The 14,343-nt window shown below is 57.1% G+C and overlaps 3 protein-coding genes and 1 long non-coding RNA gene across 9 annotated transcripts; 3 read left to right on the forward strand and 1 right to left on the reverse strand.

Moving 5' to 3' along the window:
- Positions 1–250: 250 nt before the first annotated feature.
- Positions 251–8,833, forward strand: ENTPD2 (ectonucleoside triphosphate diphosphohydrolase 2). The gene is made up of 9 exons (XM_023937984.2): positions 251–471; positions 3,501–3,618; positions 4,124–4,274; positions 4,913–5,072; positions 5,165–5,392; positions 5,714–5,980; positions 6,178–6,297; positions 6,574–6,708; positions 7,713–8,833. Exons 1-9 carry the CDS (start codon positions 361–363, stop codon positions 7,911–7,913), a joined length of 1,491 nt encoding a protein of 496 aa, XP_023793752.2. The 5' UTR covers positions 251–360; the 3' UTR covers positions 7,914–8,833.
- Positions 8,834–10,342: 1,509 nt separating this feature from the next.
- Positions 10,343–11,979, reverse strand: TMEM141 (transmembrane protein 141). Of its 3 annotated transcripts, XM_086858199.1 has the most exons (5): positions 11,889–11,979; positions 11,727–11,793; positions 11,542–11,625; positions 11,258–11,380; positions 10,343–10,653 (listed from the first exon to the last, which is right to left on the reverse strand). In XM_086858199.1, exons 1-5 carry the CDS (start codon positions 11,940–11,942, stop codon positions 10,574–10,576), a joined length of 408 nt encoding a protein of 135 aa, XP_086714325.1. In that variant the 5' UTR covers positions 11,943–11,979; the 3' UTR covers positions 10,343–10,573. The 3 variants fall into 3 exon arrangements, with proteins under 3 accessions (XP_086714325.1, XP_086714324.1, XP_086714323.1); XM_086858198.1 differs by lacking the exon at positions 11,727–11,793 and having other exon boundaries at positions 11,542–11,726; positions 11,889–11,973; XM_086858197.1 differs by lacking the exon at positions 11,727–11,793 and having other exon boundaries at positions 11,258–11,448; positions 11,542–11,726; positions 11,889–11,973.
- LOC147649667 (uncharacterized) lies at positions 10,613–11,330 on the forward strand. Its single transcript, XR_015278181.1, has 3 exons — positions 10,613–10,701; positions 10,929–11,075; positions 11,201–11,330. It is a non-coding gene; the product is annotated as an uncharacterized LOC147649667 (long non-coding RNA).
- Positions 11,941–14,333, forward strand: PAXX (PAXX non-homologous end joining factor). Of its 4 annotated transcripts, XM_086858194.1 has the most exons (7): positions 11,941–12,119; positions 12,205–12,265; positions 12,396–12,430; positions 12,559–12,749; positions 13,290–13,361; positions 13,772–13,865; positions 13,963–14,333. In XM_086858194.1, the coding sequence occupies exons 1-7, from the start codon at positions 11,941–11,943 to the stop codon at positions 14,000–14,002; spliced, it is 672 nt and encodes a 223-aa protein (XP_086714320.1). In that variant the 3' UTR covers positions 14,003–14,333. The 4 variants fall into 4 exon arrangements, with proteins under 4 accessions (XP_086714320.1, XP_086714319.1, XP_086714322.1 ...); XM_086858193.1 differs by having other exon boundaries at positions 13,772–14,122; XM_086858196.1 differs by lacking the exon at positions 13,963–14,333 and having other exon boundaries at positions 12,559–12,756.
- The last annotated feature ends 10 nt before the right edge of the window (positions 14,334–14,343 follow it).

A 14,343-nucleotide genomic window follows, 5' to 3' on the forward strand; every position in this document is an offset into this window, starting at 1 on the left:
GGAGGGACAGGATTGGGCTGAGCCCTCCCGGTAACGGTGATGCTCGAGGAACAAAGCTGATTCTGGGGCCGGGGCGGTGCCTGAGGGGCCGGGCTGGGGCTGATCCCGGGCAAAAGAACCGTGCCTGAGGGAGGCAGATGGGTCTGGTCCCGAGGCAGGAAGATCCGAGTTCGTGTCGGGGGCAGCCCCAGGACTCACAGGCCGGGGCCGCCCGGCGCAGTGCCACGGAGCCCGGTGTCCCGCCCGGGTGGGCCGGGGCGGCGGTGACTCAGCCGGGAGAGGCGGGCGAGGAGGAGGCGGGGTTGGAGGAGCGGCAGGAGCCGCCGCTGCTGCCGAGCCGCTCACCTGCCCGGCTCCACCATGGCCCGCCGTCTGGCCGCCCTGCTTCTGCTTCTGGCCCTCGGCTGCTTACTGGGCATCCTCCTCCTCCTCCTCGGCTCCAGGGACACACGGGGCCCGCCGGGCTTCAAGGTGAACAGAGCGGCGCGGGGGCACCGAGCGCGGAGTGGCGGCGGGTACCGGGAGGTCCTGGGCTGCCAGGGGCTGGGGGAGTCGCCGTGGGCACCTCGGCGTATGGCATTCCCGGTGTGCAGGATCACCGGTGCGGGAGAGACGCCGGCGTCAGAGGATCCGCAGCGTCACGGGAGGCGCCGGGACTGAGAGGTCCCTCATCTGCGGGGAGGGTCGCGGAGAGCATCCCCCGCCGGGTGCGCAGGGATGGAGCTGCCCCAGTAGCGAGAACCGTTGTGTGGCACCTCCGCTGCGGGACCCCCGGCTGTGGGACCTTCTGCCACCCATCCTTGTGCCTTAGAACGTGCGTTTTGGGAGGGGAATCTGTTGGACACACCGAAAGACAGAAGCCCCCCAGGCCAGAACAGCCGAGTCAGTGTCTGCTGCTGTGGCTCTGCCTGGGCCAGGGCTCCCCTGCACACCCCAGCATCTCCACTGCATTGCCTGAGCCAGTGCTGCTGGGTGACAAATGCACTTTCCTTTGAATACAAGCCGCTTTTTTTTTTTTTTTTCTTTTTCATTGTAAATTCTGATGATGAAAGAAGTTCCTGAACAATTTCTTGTTGGCCAAGTACTCCTTTTGTAGGCCAAGTCTTTTGTTTTAGAATAATTCCAGGCTCTTATCCTGAAAAATAGTTCATCTAAAACCCCTTTTCTCATCCCAAGCAATTTACTTGGAAACTTTCTGAGCCAGCCTGCATGCCAGATGTGCTGCTGCCTTCTCTCTGGGCTTGTCATACATAATGAAGACTAGAATGAGAAGACGAGCTGGCTTAACTAAGATGACCCTTTTTCTTCTTAGTATAACTACCAATTATTAACTCCTTCTCTGTGACGCCTTTCTTTGCCACCTGTTGCCACATACTGGGGCATCTTGGGCAGTGCCCTGAGCTGGTTTCAAAGTGGATTTTATCTCTTAAAACATGGAGGAATTAGATCAGTACCAAGACCCCCATATGTAGTACTTGAATCAGCTTGGAAAGCCTTTCTTCTTTCTGGTTCCAAGATGGACCTTTGGTTTTAAACCAAATTAATTCACAGAAACTTTTCTTCTTGTGCTTTTTTTTGCTGCTTGTTTGCTTTCTGAGTGGTAAAACCTTCTAATCTGCAGGCAGTGCTGCGGTTTGGGGCCAAGCATCCCTGATCACCTGCTCTGTCCTGACCCTCCTCTGCACAAGGCCTGGCCCAGGGACTCAGGGTTCCTGGACATGCCAAGTGCTGTAAGTTCCAGCATAGTGTGTGCTCCGGTGTCCATTAGTGTCTGTTCCCATGGGACTGGTACCAGGAAGGTGCTGAGGAATTGTTTTCACACAAAGCTCAGTAGTGTTTTGAGAATGCAGAACTTTGTGTTATTTTAACTCAGCCCAAAAGATGCCCACATGGTTTAGAGGTCAGTCCTGTTATGGGAGACCCTAGACACATCTTCCAACAGCCTGGACAAGATGTGGTCCTTGCTGAGTCAGTCCACATTAGCTGCTGGATAGTGCTGTTCACTGCTGAGCTACAGCTCCACATCTTCCCTTTCCAGCGCCTTTGCTTGGAATATTGCCCTAAAACCGCCCTGGATTAGTAATCTTGCTGCTGAGGGCTGATCCTTCCCTCATGGATCTACAGTGGAGCTCATGGCCTGAGTGTCCTGAGCTGCTGCCTGCTCTTCACAGCCCTTTTCTTTCTTCTTTTGGCAAATGTATCTCTGGCAATTTCTAAATCTTGTGGCTGCTGTGGCTACTGCAGTAGGAAGGAAACCTGTCACAACTCACTGCAAACCTGGGTGCTGCATGACTGCACCACCCTTGAGAGAGGCAGAATGGTGGGGGGACAGGGATGAGCCCCTCATGCGACATGGGCCAGACAGGAGAGCCTGTGGGATGGGGGATTGAGTCCTGGGCATAGCCGGGCACAGTGCCAGGCAGCAGCACATGGGAAATTCTCAATGTCCCCATCTGCCTCCTCTCCTGGGCAGAGCCACACACTGATCAGGCGCCCCAGGCCCTACCCATAGCCTTTGGGAACATCACTGTCCTCTCTGTCCCCTCTACAGGGGCTTTAGGATTGAGCAGCTCTGACTGGGGCTGGGCTGAGTGATGTTGCATTGGGGCAGAACCCTTGGGACCATGGGTGACACAGAAGACAGCAGAGATAGAGCTGGCATTGAAAAACTGTCCCAGTGTGGGGTCACAGTGGGGACCCCTCTATGTCCCCTGCTCCTGCAGCATCACCAGGGTCTGATCAGGGGGCTCTATTAGAAAAATCCTTGTGCCACCAGGAGATGCTGGTGTTGAGGACTGTCCCACATGCACAAAGCCCTGCCAAAGCCCTGGGTGCCAGCAGGCAAGTATACCGTACTCACAGCCCTGAGGGGGCACAGCGGGGGCCAGCATGGGCAGGCCCAAGACCATGGGCAGCAGGGGTCAGGCACAGGGGTCCGCCCAAGGATGCTGCAGGGAGCACGTATGGAGCTGGGTAACCTTGTTTGGCAGGAGGAACAGGGCTATTTATAGCCAGAGAATGGCTAAGCCATACAAGGGCAGGAGGGATGAGGGGCCTGGCTGCCCTTCTTTGGCCAAGAGCATCCCAAGGAGCCATTTCAGGTGATCCTACCCACCACCAGTCCCAGGGACCTGCTAGTATGGCTCAGCAGGCAGCCAAGAGTGATGGTAATCTGCAGTGGGGGAAGAGTCCCCTGAGCTGCACTCAAGGGAATCCCTTTACCCAAAAAGCTGGAGTCCCTGTTCCAAATAGTATCCCAGAATGGCCAGTGTCACAGTCCTAATCACATCCCAGGGAGTGCCCTGTTTGGGCAGGTGTGGGCCTGGCAGTGCCAGGCTGCAGTGCAAAGCCTGCCTCTGCCAGATGATGCTCTGGAGCTGCTGGGCACCAATAGGGTAGGAGTGGTTGTGCACTGAGACCCAGTGTCTTCCCTTGGGAAGGACTGGAGCAGCCAGGGGACCTTAAGCCTCCAGGCCTGACTCACTGCCTTCCCCCTGCAGTACGGCATCGTGCTGGACGCTGGGTCCTCCCACACCGCTATGTTCATCTACAAGTGGCCTGCAGACAAGGAGAATGACACCGGGGTGGTCAGCGAGCACAGCATGTGTGATGTGGAGGGTAAGGGCTGGCCCTAGCCTGGGGCTGGGGGCTGAGGGCTGGTGGTGGTGTCTGTTGCATGCCTGGGGCAGGGCAGCATGGTGTGACTGCCCCTGCCATGCCCAGCTGCCTCCCTCTGTATTCACTGGTGTAATAACATGCTCTAATGGGTTCAGCTCTATTCCTAAAATGTCTCCCAACACCCGGCAAGGCTTGCAGCCATGCATGCTTGTGGTTTATCTTTTCCTGGCAAGTACTGAACCACCAGGGAACAATCCATCTCCTTGCCTAGGCCAGTGAGGAGCCAGGGTCAGTTTTTCACTCTCCATTTATCAACCTTTCCCAGACTGTCAGCCAGCAAGGGATGTAGTGTGGGCTGGGAGATGTGGCTGGACCCTGGATGGCCTCATGCCCACAGAAAACTGCCTTTCAGACAGCCTTGATGGGGAAAAGCTGCTCACCAGGCATCTTCCCACTGAGCATCATCCCCTCACCAGCAGGGAGTAATGCTGTTTCCTCTTCACAGGTCCTGGCATCTCCAGCTACAGCTCAAACCCTCTGGCGGCCGGGACAAGCCTGGAGCACTGCCTGAACCTGGCCCTGAAAGATGTGCCCAAGGAGAAGCACACCGGCACCCCGCTTTACCTGGGTGCCACGGCTGGCATGCGCCTGCTCAAGTGAGTGCTCAGGGGGGCCCTGTCATGCCACTCTGACATGCCAGCTTGCCACGCACAGCAGGGACGGAGGTGGTGAAGGATGGCTGAAGTGTTGCCCCTTTGCTTGGCAAAGCTCTTCAGCACCCAGCTGCCCAGTGCTGTGTTCCCTGCAGAAGTGGTCCTATCTTTCAGAGCAGGATATGCACTGCAGGGCACAGCCAGCACAGTGCTAGTGGAGAGGCTGGTGGGGGGTCAGCACCAGGAAAACTCACACAGACTTTGGATGTTAGGAGGAAAATCCTTTGCCCTCACTGCCAGCCTGATGGCTGAATGATGAAACAGTGAGAATAATCACCCCTCAAAGACCACACGGGGGGAGGAGTTGTGCTCCTCTCACTCAGCCCAGGCAGGATGGACCCCATTGTCCATCCCAGCAGGAGGGAACCCACTTCATTCCTTTCACCTGCCTCCTCCAGCAGAGATAAAGGAAATTAGCAGGTGGTTTTTCAGGATGTGCCTATGGGTACCCAGGCAAGGGCTCAGCTCTCTCCTGGGCCCTACTGTGGCAGTGCTGGCCCCCTCAAGGGCTGCTGGGACAGGGAGGGCTCTGCAGCACTGTGGCACAGGCCTGTCACTCTGCCCTCTCACTTGGCCCACAGCATTGCAGACCCACAGGTGTCAGACGCTGTCCTCAGAGCTGTAGCAGCCACGCTGAAGACGTACCCCTTTGATTTCCGGGGAGCAAAGATCCTGTCAGGGGAAGAGGAAGGGGTCTTTGGCTGGGTCACTGCAAACTATCTCCTGGAGAACTTCATCAAGGTGGGCAGGGGGTAGTGACATTCAGTGGGATGGCTGTGGTGGCTGGGCAGATCATCATACACTTATTCCTTCTCTTGTCCTCCCTGGCTCAGCGTGGATGGCTTGGAGAATGGATCCAGCCTCAGAAGAAGACCCTGGGGGCCATGGACTTTGGGGGTGCTTCCACACAGATCACTTTTGAAACCAGGGACACAATTGAAAACCCCAGAAATGAGGTGATGCTGAAGCTGTATGGCCAGGCATACAAAGTGTACACACACAGCTTTCTCTGCTATGGGAGGGATCAGGTCCTCAAGAGGCTCCTCTCTAAGCTCCTTCAGGTACAGTATGTGCTTTGATGTGGATGCTGGCTGTCACGACCCTACAGTTTTCCCCCTCACTCTGGTGTTTACCCTCAGTCCTGGACCAGCTGAACACCTTTACTAGCCAACTTGGGTTTTGCCCTCAACCCTTTCCTGTTTTCCCAGGGTTTTTGCCCACCATCTCCACTATATGATGCAGCCCTTGGCTAAGAGCCAAGACACCCCAAGCCATTTTGAGACACTTTTGGCAGCTGCTGTGTGACTCACTGCTCAAACTCCAGGGGAGCTGTGGCTATGGCACAGCTCATGCACCCTATGTGTGTGTCCCTCCTCTGGCAGGCTGAGAGCTACCATGAAATTGTCTCCTATCCCTGCTGGCCTATGGGCTACAACAAGAGCCTACTGCTGAGCAGCATCTATGACAGCCCCTGCACGGAGAAGGAGAGGCCAAGCCTTGCCCTCAACACCACTGTTATTTTGGTCGGCACCGGGAATGGGAACCTCTGTTCTCTGCATGTCAGCAAGCTCTTTGACTTCACCAACTGCTCTTTTTCCCGCTGCTCCTTTGATGGTGTTTTCCAGCCGAAGGTTTCAGGAGACTTCATTGTAAGTCCCGGCATGGAGGAGGGTGGTGACACAGCTGCTGGCTGGGCAGGTTGTCCCCAGCATATTGTGGCAGCAAAGCCAGACCCCCAGCTCTGTAACAGTGGTTGCTGGTGCCCACCACACTGGCCAGAGTGTCAGCTCATGGTGAGAGAGTTTGCTCCCAGCCTGTCCCACAGCTGCTCCTTTCCCTCCATCAGGCCTTCTCTGCCTTCTTCTACACGGTGGACTTCATCCAGACTGTGATGAGAAGACCCGTGCACCTGCCCAGCGATCTGAAGGATGCTGCAGAGACCATCTGTGCCACCAGCTGGAGTGAGGTGGGCTCCCTGCGCATTGTGGAAAGGAGGGGGCTGCTTCATGTGGGGTAGCATCCAGCTTTGAGAGAAGCCCTTGGAGGTCACTGGGCTTCCTGGCACCAATGGAGTAGGGGTAAGGCAATTGATGGTTCCCATATCGGACTGGGAGGAGGCTCAGATGGGTATGGGCAGCCTTGGCCTCACAGATGTAACCACCCTGAGCTTCAGGCCACAGACACAAACCTGGCCATGGCTGGCTTGACCCCTCTTCTTTTTCCCTCTGTGCATCCCACCCAGCTGCTCCAGAAAGCCCCCAAGCTGGAGAAGAGGCTGCCAGATTACTGCGCTGTCAGCACATTTGTGTATTTGCTCACCACCAAAGGCTACAGCTTCAACAACCACTCCTTCACCAACATTGCCTTCCAGAAGAAGGTAGGTAGCATCCCCGTTCCATTGCGATCTCTTTGGAGCTAGGCCAAAGAACCCTGCAGGAGAAATAATGCAAAATGGAAAAAGAGCCAAGCAGAACCAAGGAAGAGCTCAGTGAACAGGGGCAGGGTGGAACTCTCAGTTTTTGGAGGGATCTCCTGGGGGATGGAAACAAATGAGCTGAGCTGTCTATGAGGTGGTCCTGGGGTCAGGTCCTTCAGCCCTTCCTTAGCCCTCAAGACACCAGCCATCCCACAAAATGCTTTGCTGAGGCTTTTTGGGAAGTTACCTCAGGGCAGGATGATACTTTTGTCTGCATATGCCATGGGCTGTGCAAGGAGATCAGGACTGGCCTGAGCACACAAGGTTTACTCGCAGGGGATGAGCCCAGTTCAGCACAGGATGGTCACTGCTCTGTCCCTGGGCTGGCTGGACCTGTGGGCAAGCAGAGACTCAGGGGGCTGTGGGCTCCCCCACACTCTTCTCCCTTGGGCTGACACTGAGGCAGTTCCTGAAGGGTCTAGAGCACAAGTCTTATGAGGAATAGCTGAGGGAGCTGGTGGGGCTCAGCCTGGAGAACGGGAGGCTCAAGGGGGACCTCCTCACTCTCTACAGCACGCTGACAGGAGATTATACCCAGGTGGGGGGGTGGTCTCTTCTCACAGGTAACATGTGACAGGATGAGGAAATGGCCTGAAGTTGTGGCAGGGGAAGTTTCCGTTAGATTTTAGGAGAAATTCCTTAATGGAAAGTGTGGTCAGGCATTGGAACAGGCTGCCCACAGAAGTGGTAGTTACCATCCCTGGAGGGATTTAAAACGTGCAGATGTGGCACTTGGGGACACAGTTTAGTGGTGGCCTTGGCAGTGCTGGTGTTACAGGTTAGACTCCATGATCTTAGATGTCTTTTCCAACTTCAATGATTCCATCATTCTATGACTTTGAGGTCTCCTGAGGCCCATGCAGCTGGACTGGCTGGCTGGTGACCATGCCATGCTGTTTCCACAGGCAGGAGAAACCTCCATTGGCTGGGCCCTGGGCTACATGCTGAACCTCACCAACATGATCCCGGCAGAAAAGCCCTCCTCCCACAAAAGCATGTTGTACAACTACTGGGTCATCCTCATCCTGCTCTTTGTGGTCACCACCCTGACATCCCTGGTGACTGCCATCTGCCTGCTCCGGCACAGCAAGTCCAGCATAATCTGATGGCAGGGACAGGGTGGGCCATAGCTGCAGGACCAGCACCATCCTACCTGCTGGAGGCTCCACAGTCTGAATGCTTGGTATGTGGCAAGTGCTCAATGTCCTCCTCCAAGGCCTGACACCATCCCAGAAGGAAAGCTGTCCCCTTTTGCCCTCCCCTTGCCCTCAAGCTGCAGGAAATGAAGGACAGGAGAGGATCACTGGCCCTGTGGGAGAAGGGTTTTTCCCAGCACTACTCAGGGAGGGACCCTGGAGCAGGCTTGGGAATGGGACATTCAGAGCTAGGACATCTTTTTGCCACCAGAGCTGAGCTGAACTGGGCCAATGAGCCCAAGCAACAACAGGATTCATTCTCATGTGTATGTGTATGAATGGGGAATATTACTTACACTAGTCCTTATAGCCGACATCACTAGCCTGTCCCCAGAGCATCAGCCCTGCCTCCTGGGGAGCTCTGGGCATCACCTGAAGCCCATGGTGTCTTTCTGGCTGACACACAAACCCCACTGACCTTCCCAAAGGCAAGGTCTTGGCCTTGACCATTTGCCTCAGCTTTGGGTAAGGACTTGGCAACAACCAGATGTGGGAAGATGGCAGCTTCCAGGTCCCACTTCAACAACCAGACATGGTGCCTTCACTATCCCCATAGTTCCTATGCCAGACTTGCCTCTGCCACAGCCAGAGACTCCTGCACACCCCAGTTCCTGCAGCTCTGTGGTGCATGGCTATGCTGGCACAGAGCTGATGGGCTCCCACAATGTGGGGCTTTGCTCTGCACTGGGATTTGAGCCTGGCATCACCCCACACCAGGCAGCTAGGATGATGCACCTTCATTTCCAATTGAGTAACAGGGATGTACAAACATGAAGGTTTGGTTTTGTTTGAGTTTTTTTAATAATCTGAAATAAACCTTTGTAACCACTGCTATGGCTCAGTGGCTTGTGATCAGCAACAGGCAGTTCAGGCTGGCTGTCCCACAAGGACAGAGTCCCTCAGATACATGTCTGGCTCGAAGATCATGCCCGAAGAGCTCAGCCGTTGCAGCCCATCCAGTACTGAGACACCATCAGGGCTCTGTGCACTCTACCAGCCTGGAGGTGACCTCAAATAGACCAAGGTGGGCTGGAAGTCTCACTCCAGACCCACGTCCACCTGGAGGTGGACGAGCTCCAGCCACCCACAGTCACCAAGCTCATGTTTCCCCAGTGCTGAAGGTGCAGTCACTCACCTCACTGCCACAGCCTCCAGCAAAACAACCTGCCAGCAGCCTTCACTGACAGGGCCCAACACTGGCGCTCAAGGGCGGCAGCAAAGCAGCTCACATTTGCTGCTGCAGTCACTGGCCGTTCAGAGGCACCAGGACACACACTGTGGTTCTCGGCAGCTGCATGGGACTGGTCCCAGCCTTCAATCCTTTGGGAAGCCTCCCCCTACCTTGCACGTTCCACAAACACTGGAGAGAAGTGGCTGTAGAGAGCTGCAGTTCTCACTGCCCTCTTTGCTCCTGCTGACTCCACCAACTCTGCTCTGTGGGTTTGCTAACTTCCCAACACCCTTCCCTGCTCCAGCTGAACTCCTGGAATGCCATGCTTTACTTAACACACCTGTTCCCTGCAGCACTTTGCTTTCAGCTTTCCACTGGCTGCTCCCCATCTCTCTGCACAGGGCAAACCTGATTCCAGGTCAGATGATGCTGTGAATCCCCAAGCCCAGTTTCCTCCCCAAGCTCTTCATCTCCTCAGCTCAGGGACTCCCTCCTGTTGTGAGGTTCAGGGCCTATCTATCACAAGGAAAAGGCACTTGTTCCTGAAGATGAAACCCTGCTCCAAGAACCCGGGCAGCTCCCAAAATTCAGGCTGAGTTTTCTCTTCAAAGAAATTCAGCTGCATCAGAGCTGGACATCCACCAAGAGCAGACAATTTACCTAGTCAAGACTTGGAGTCTGACATGGAAAACCCCCACATGGCCCACTGTGTGCATGGGATTCTACACAGTACCTTTGCCTTGCCGAGTAGTTATGGATCTGGATGGGCAATCTGGGACTAGCCAATGTCAGGTGAGCACTGCAGAGAGGGGCCCTGGGCACACGGTCACCCCTGTTGTAGAGGAACAAAACACCCCAGAGGCCACCCAGCTATGAGGCTCAACTCGGGCCTATTCAGGTAAGTATAAAAAGCCTTGCTGCTGCAGTGAAAGGACAGGGGGACTGGCTGGGATTAGGAAACATAGGGGACACAGCAACAGTTCTGCCCTCACAACTTTGCCCAAACCTGTCAATGCCTGCAGCTATCTCAGAGCAATCTAGGTGCTGACTGTGACAGCCATCACCACAGAGGGACCAAAGCAATCTGCTCCAGCATTCACTGCAGAGGTTGCCTCAGGTCAGCATTCATCACCTGCTCTTGTCCTTCACCTCATCCACAACGAGTGCCTTCAGCTCTCAACTTTTATTGTATCCGCAGTGCAATGTGCAGAGGCCATGGGACAGGCAGCAGCAATTCCTGAGGTATCTCCACCATGCTCTCACTGCAGGATCAAGTCCTCTGAGCTTTCCAGCAGTGTCACCACGCCTACCGCCCTCACAGGCAGCATGGGCAGCATCAGGTTGGACAGGCAGGAGGGAGTGAAGCAGGACATGGGCACGGAATGCTGTGCTCTGCTGGCTACTCCACCACGTCACCGTACCTGTTCCTCTTCACCAGTGCTGCGATGCTATCCCTGTCCTCTGCACGGGGGAGGTTTTCTGCAACAAGAAAGCACAAGTTCCCTGGACTTTCAAGTACCCACCCTGGTAAGTTTGCCAAGGGTAGGAAAAGAACCACAGAGCCTTGGTGAAGCACATTAAGCCTCTTCAAGTTGGCCTAGCTTTAGGAGCTCATGTGTGGGAGAGAGCAGTGAGCAGAATTGTCCAGCAGCACTTGTCTTGATGCCCCTCCAGTTCTGCCACCCTACTGAGCAGCAAATCCCTCCACACCTCAGCTGCTCTCTCCACCCCTTACCTACTCCTTCCTCTTCCAGCAAACGAGCCTTTTGTGCTGGCTTTCATGAATACCCAAAGCACACGGGGCAGGAGGCAGCAGCAAGTGCACCTAGCCCACTTCACCAGCCCTGCTGAGGAACCCACTGTGCCAGGTGCACAGAGGGATGGGAGAGGCATGAAACCAGGTAAGGAGCTCCACCCACCATGGGTGCTCCTGGCTCCCACCCCTTGGCTGCAGGGTGCCGGGATGAGATTTTGGCAATGACAGTCACCAGCTTACAAGACAGGAACAGCAAAATAATTATTGCAGCAGAGAAGAACCAGGCACGACAAGCTCAGGGAAAGCAGTAGGAAGATATGACTGTACCTGCGGGCTGACCAGTCATGGCGAGCTCCTGTGGGGACTTGCCTGTCTCCAGGTAAATCCAAAAGTTGGAACATTTCTGCGTCTCAGCTCTGGTTACCACGTAGCTTCCGAGGGACCCTGCAGCTGGGGCGGCCGAAGTGCTCCTGGGAGCGCCAGCAGCACCTGCCAGCTGCCGCCAACCCTCCTGAGCCCTGGGGGCCGGGGCACAGGGAGGTGCCTGGAGCCAGAGACGAACCCTCATAACAATGGCAAACACCCCACTACCGCTCGGGCTGGGTACTTACCGGCAGCCAGCAGCAGGCTCCACTGCGGGCTGTACGGCAGCTTCTGCCGCGCCAGCTTCTGCACTGCGAAGGCGGCCCCGCTGCCTGCAGAGACGGGGGCCGAGGTTACCGGACGTTCCCGCTGCCCCCGGGGGAGCGGCCAAGGACATCTCGGGGAATGCCGGGGTGGCTGGACGGGCCTATACCTGCCAGGAAGGTGCCGATGCCCTTCATGAAGGCGTGAGACTGGCAGGCCGCGTACTGCTGCAGCGCCTGCGAGGAGGCGTCAGCGCGGGGGCCGGAAGCCCACCCGGCCCCCTCAGCCTCAGCCCCTCCAGGCCCCCCAGCCCGTCCCCCGCGCGGCGCACCGGGTGCTTGGCGGCCACACCATCCTCCACCCGCCGCACACCGAGGTTCACCATGGCGGAGTTGCCGGGCCCAGCCCTGGGCAGGATACGGCGTTCCCACCCCCCCTTTGTACCCGCCCCTTCCACCCCCTTTTCCGCCGCTGCTATGGCGGAACCGGTAGGGCCCTTTCACTTGCTCCGAGCCGGGACAGGGCGATTCCTCTGCTACTGCGGACCCGACGGCACCGTCTTGTGAGAGCGGGGCTGGAGAAGGAGCAGGTGGGGAGCGGACACGGGGCCGCGCGGGGGCCCTTACCTGAGCTGCTTCCTCCCGCAGTGTGACCGACGCGATGGAGGTCTGGGCCGGGCAGCTCGGTGGCTGCCCGGTGCTCGGCTGTGTATGTTCCGGGGGACAGGGGGCGGTGGGAGAGCCCGGGATTGAGACCTGGGGTGCCGGCGGGGCAGAGATGGATCTGGACCCAGGCTAGGGCGTGTTGGACACGTTCTTCTCCTCCTCTCCCTCTGCAGCGGTGCCCGCCGGAGGAGCACGGCGCGATGCTCAGGTGGGTGCCGCCGCCTTGGAACCTCCCCCGTCACGGGCACCCTCTCGCCCCGTGCTGCCCCCACCCTAGGCCCCACCTCGCCCGGGGCTCCCTCTCTCTCCCGCTCCCCTCACCCCCGCTCCCCGCAGGGCCGCCCTGGGTCATGGGGCCGCCGCGCTGAGCCTGGGCCCGGGTTCGGCCACGCTGTGGCTGCCGGAGGAGCCGCGGTGCCCGGCCCTGGCCCTCGCCCAGCTGCCCGCCGCCGAGGCGCGCAGCCAGTTGCAGGCGCTGATCTTCGGCATGGCCGGCTGCATCGAGAGCCTGGAGAGGCGCCTGAAAGGTCCGTGGTGAGTTTAGAAGAAGGGAGAGCTGGCAGCTCCTGCCACCTTCATGGGATCACCCCCACCTAAAGTGCCCTAGGCGCCCCAGTTCAGCTGCAGCAGGAGAGGGCTTCACCCCAGGTGGTTTATTCTCACCAGTCCCAGTGGGCCAGCAGAAGAGCTGCTGCCCATCACTTCCCTGTTCGGGCTGGCCCGTTCTCAGAGCTGGCCAGGGTCTGCACCAGACCCTCGCAGGCAGAAGAGACCCTGCCTGGGCCCAGAGGGCACAGTGGTATGACTCTGTGTGGAAACACAGCCCTGTCCTCGTGGTCACCATCCATCCAGCACCACACCAGCATCCCGAATGTGGGAGTCAACTTACAGACATCTTTGTTTGAGGGGTCTGGGAAGATTTTGGAGCAGCAGTATGGATGGAAGTGCTGAGAGGAGAATGGGGCTCAGGTTGACTGTGGAGGGAGCTTGCTGTGGAGGCTTGAAGTGCTGCATGCAGAATTGGGGAGTGTTGTCACAAGCTTTGGCTCTGGCTCCTGTCTCAGTAGCAGTGGAGACGTTATCATCTTCCTGCAGCCCTGAGAAGAACACTGCCCAGAGCCAGCAGCTCTTCCTGCCAGGTAGGCACTGCCAGGGACACCTGCCCTGGTCCCACAATCTTTTGTCTTCTTCTTCCTGGAGGCTGCTGGTCCCTGTATCCATGTGCTCTTCAGGACACTCTGAATGCCCTTGACTGTGGCTGCTGGCAGCCACCTGTTGTCCTGGTGTCTGGGATGCTCAGGTCAAAGGTTGGGCATTGCCAGCCTCAGAAGGAGGGCAGACTTTGCTGTGCTTCCAGACTGGATGCTGTGGCGGATCCATGGCTCCTTTTGGGAGGAGGCCAAGTTTGGTCCTTTCTTGCCCTCTGTGGCTGCTGGTCCTGCCAGGCTGGGCTCCCAGAGGCTCCCCCTGGCCCTGGAGGGACTGGGAGGGCTGCCAGAGCTCCTTGGTAACTTGTAATCTGTGTACTGCCTGTTCATGACTGAGGTAGACCCCAGCCCCAGGAAGAGTAGTGCTTCTGGCTCAGCTTTGCCAGCCAAAAGGAAGGTCCATGGGGAGTCTCTCATTAACCCTGGTTTCAAAAGGTCAGTGCTGGGGCTGGGTACTGCTCACTGGGCACCCTGTGGGCTCTGCTCCATAACTATGGTGGCAGCGGGGCTCGGGGCTCTGATCTCCTTTCAGCAAGAAGGCGCCATCTGGAGTGAATTTTGAGGACTTGTGATGTCCTGTACCCCGATGACAGCCCTATGGACCCTATGTCTGAACAAGGAGGTGTCCCTGTCGTTCCAGACCTACTGGGCTCTTCGACCCAGGGAGACAACAGAGCCAGCAGCCACCTCTCAGCTGGGGTGGTGGCAGGACCTTTGGGCAGGACAAATGGAACAGAGGGGACACCAGCATGGTGGGGTTTTCCCCTGCAGCTCTTCCCTGCTGGCAGGGAAGGTGCTGACCTCACTTACCATGAACTGGTGGAGTTTGGATGGAGCCTTGATACCATGGAATGGAAAAATTACCTGTGCTTTGCTTCTTGCCAGTAAAGGTGTTTTTAGCCAGCTGGTCTCT

The sequence above is a fragment of the Cyanistes caeruleus genome, chromosome 20, assembly GCF_971803275.1.
Source record: "Cyanistes caeruleus chromosome 20, bCyaCae1.hap1.1, whole genome shotgun sequence".
Classification (NCBI taxonomy): Eukaryota; Metazoa; Chordata; class Aves; order Passeriformes; family Paridae; genus Cyanistes; species Cyanistes caeruleus.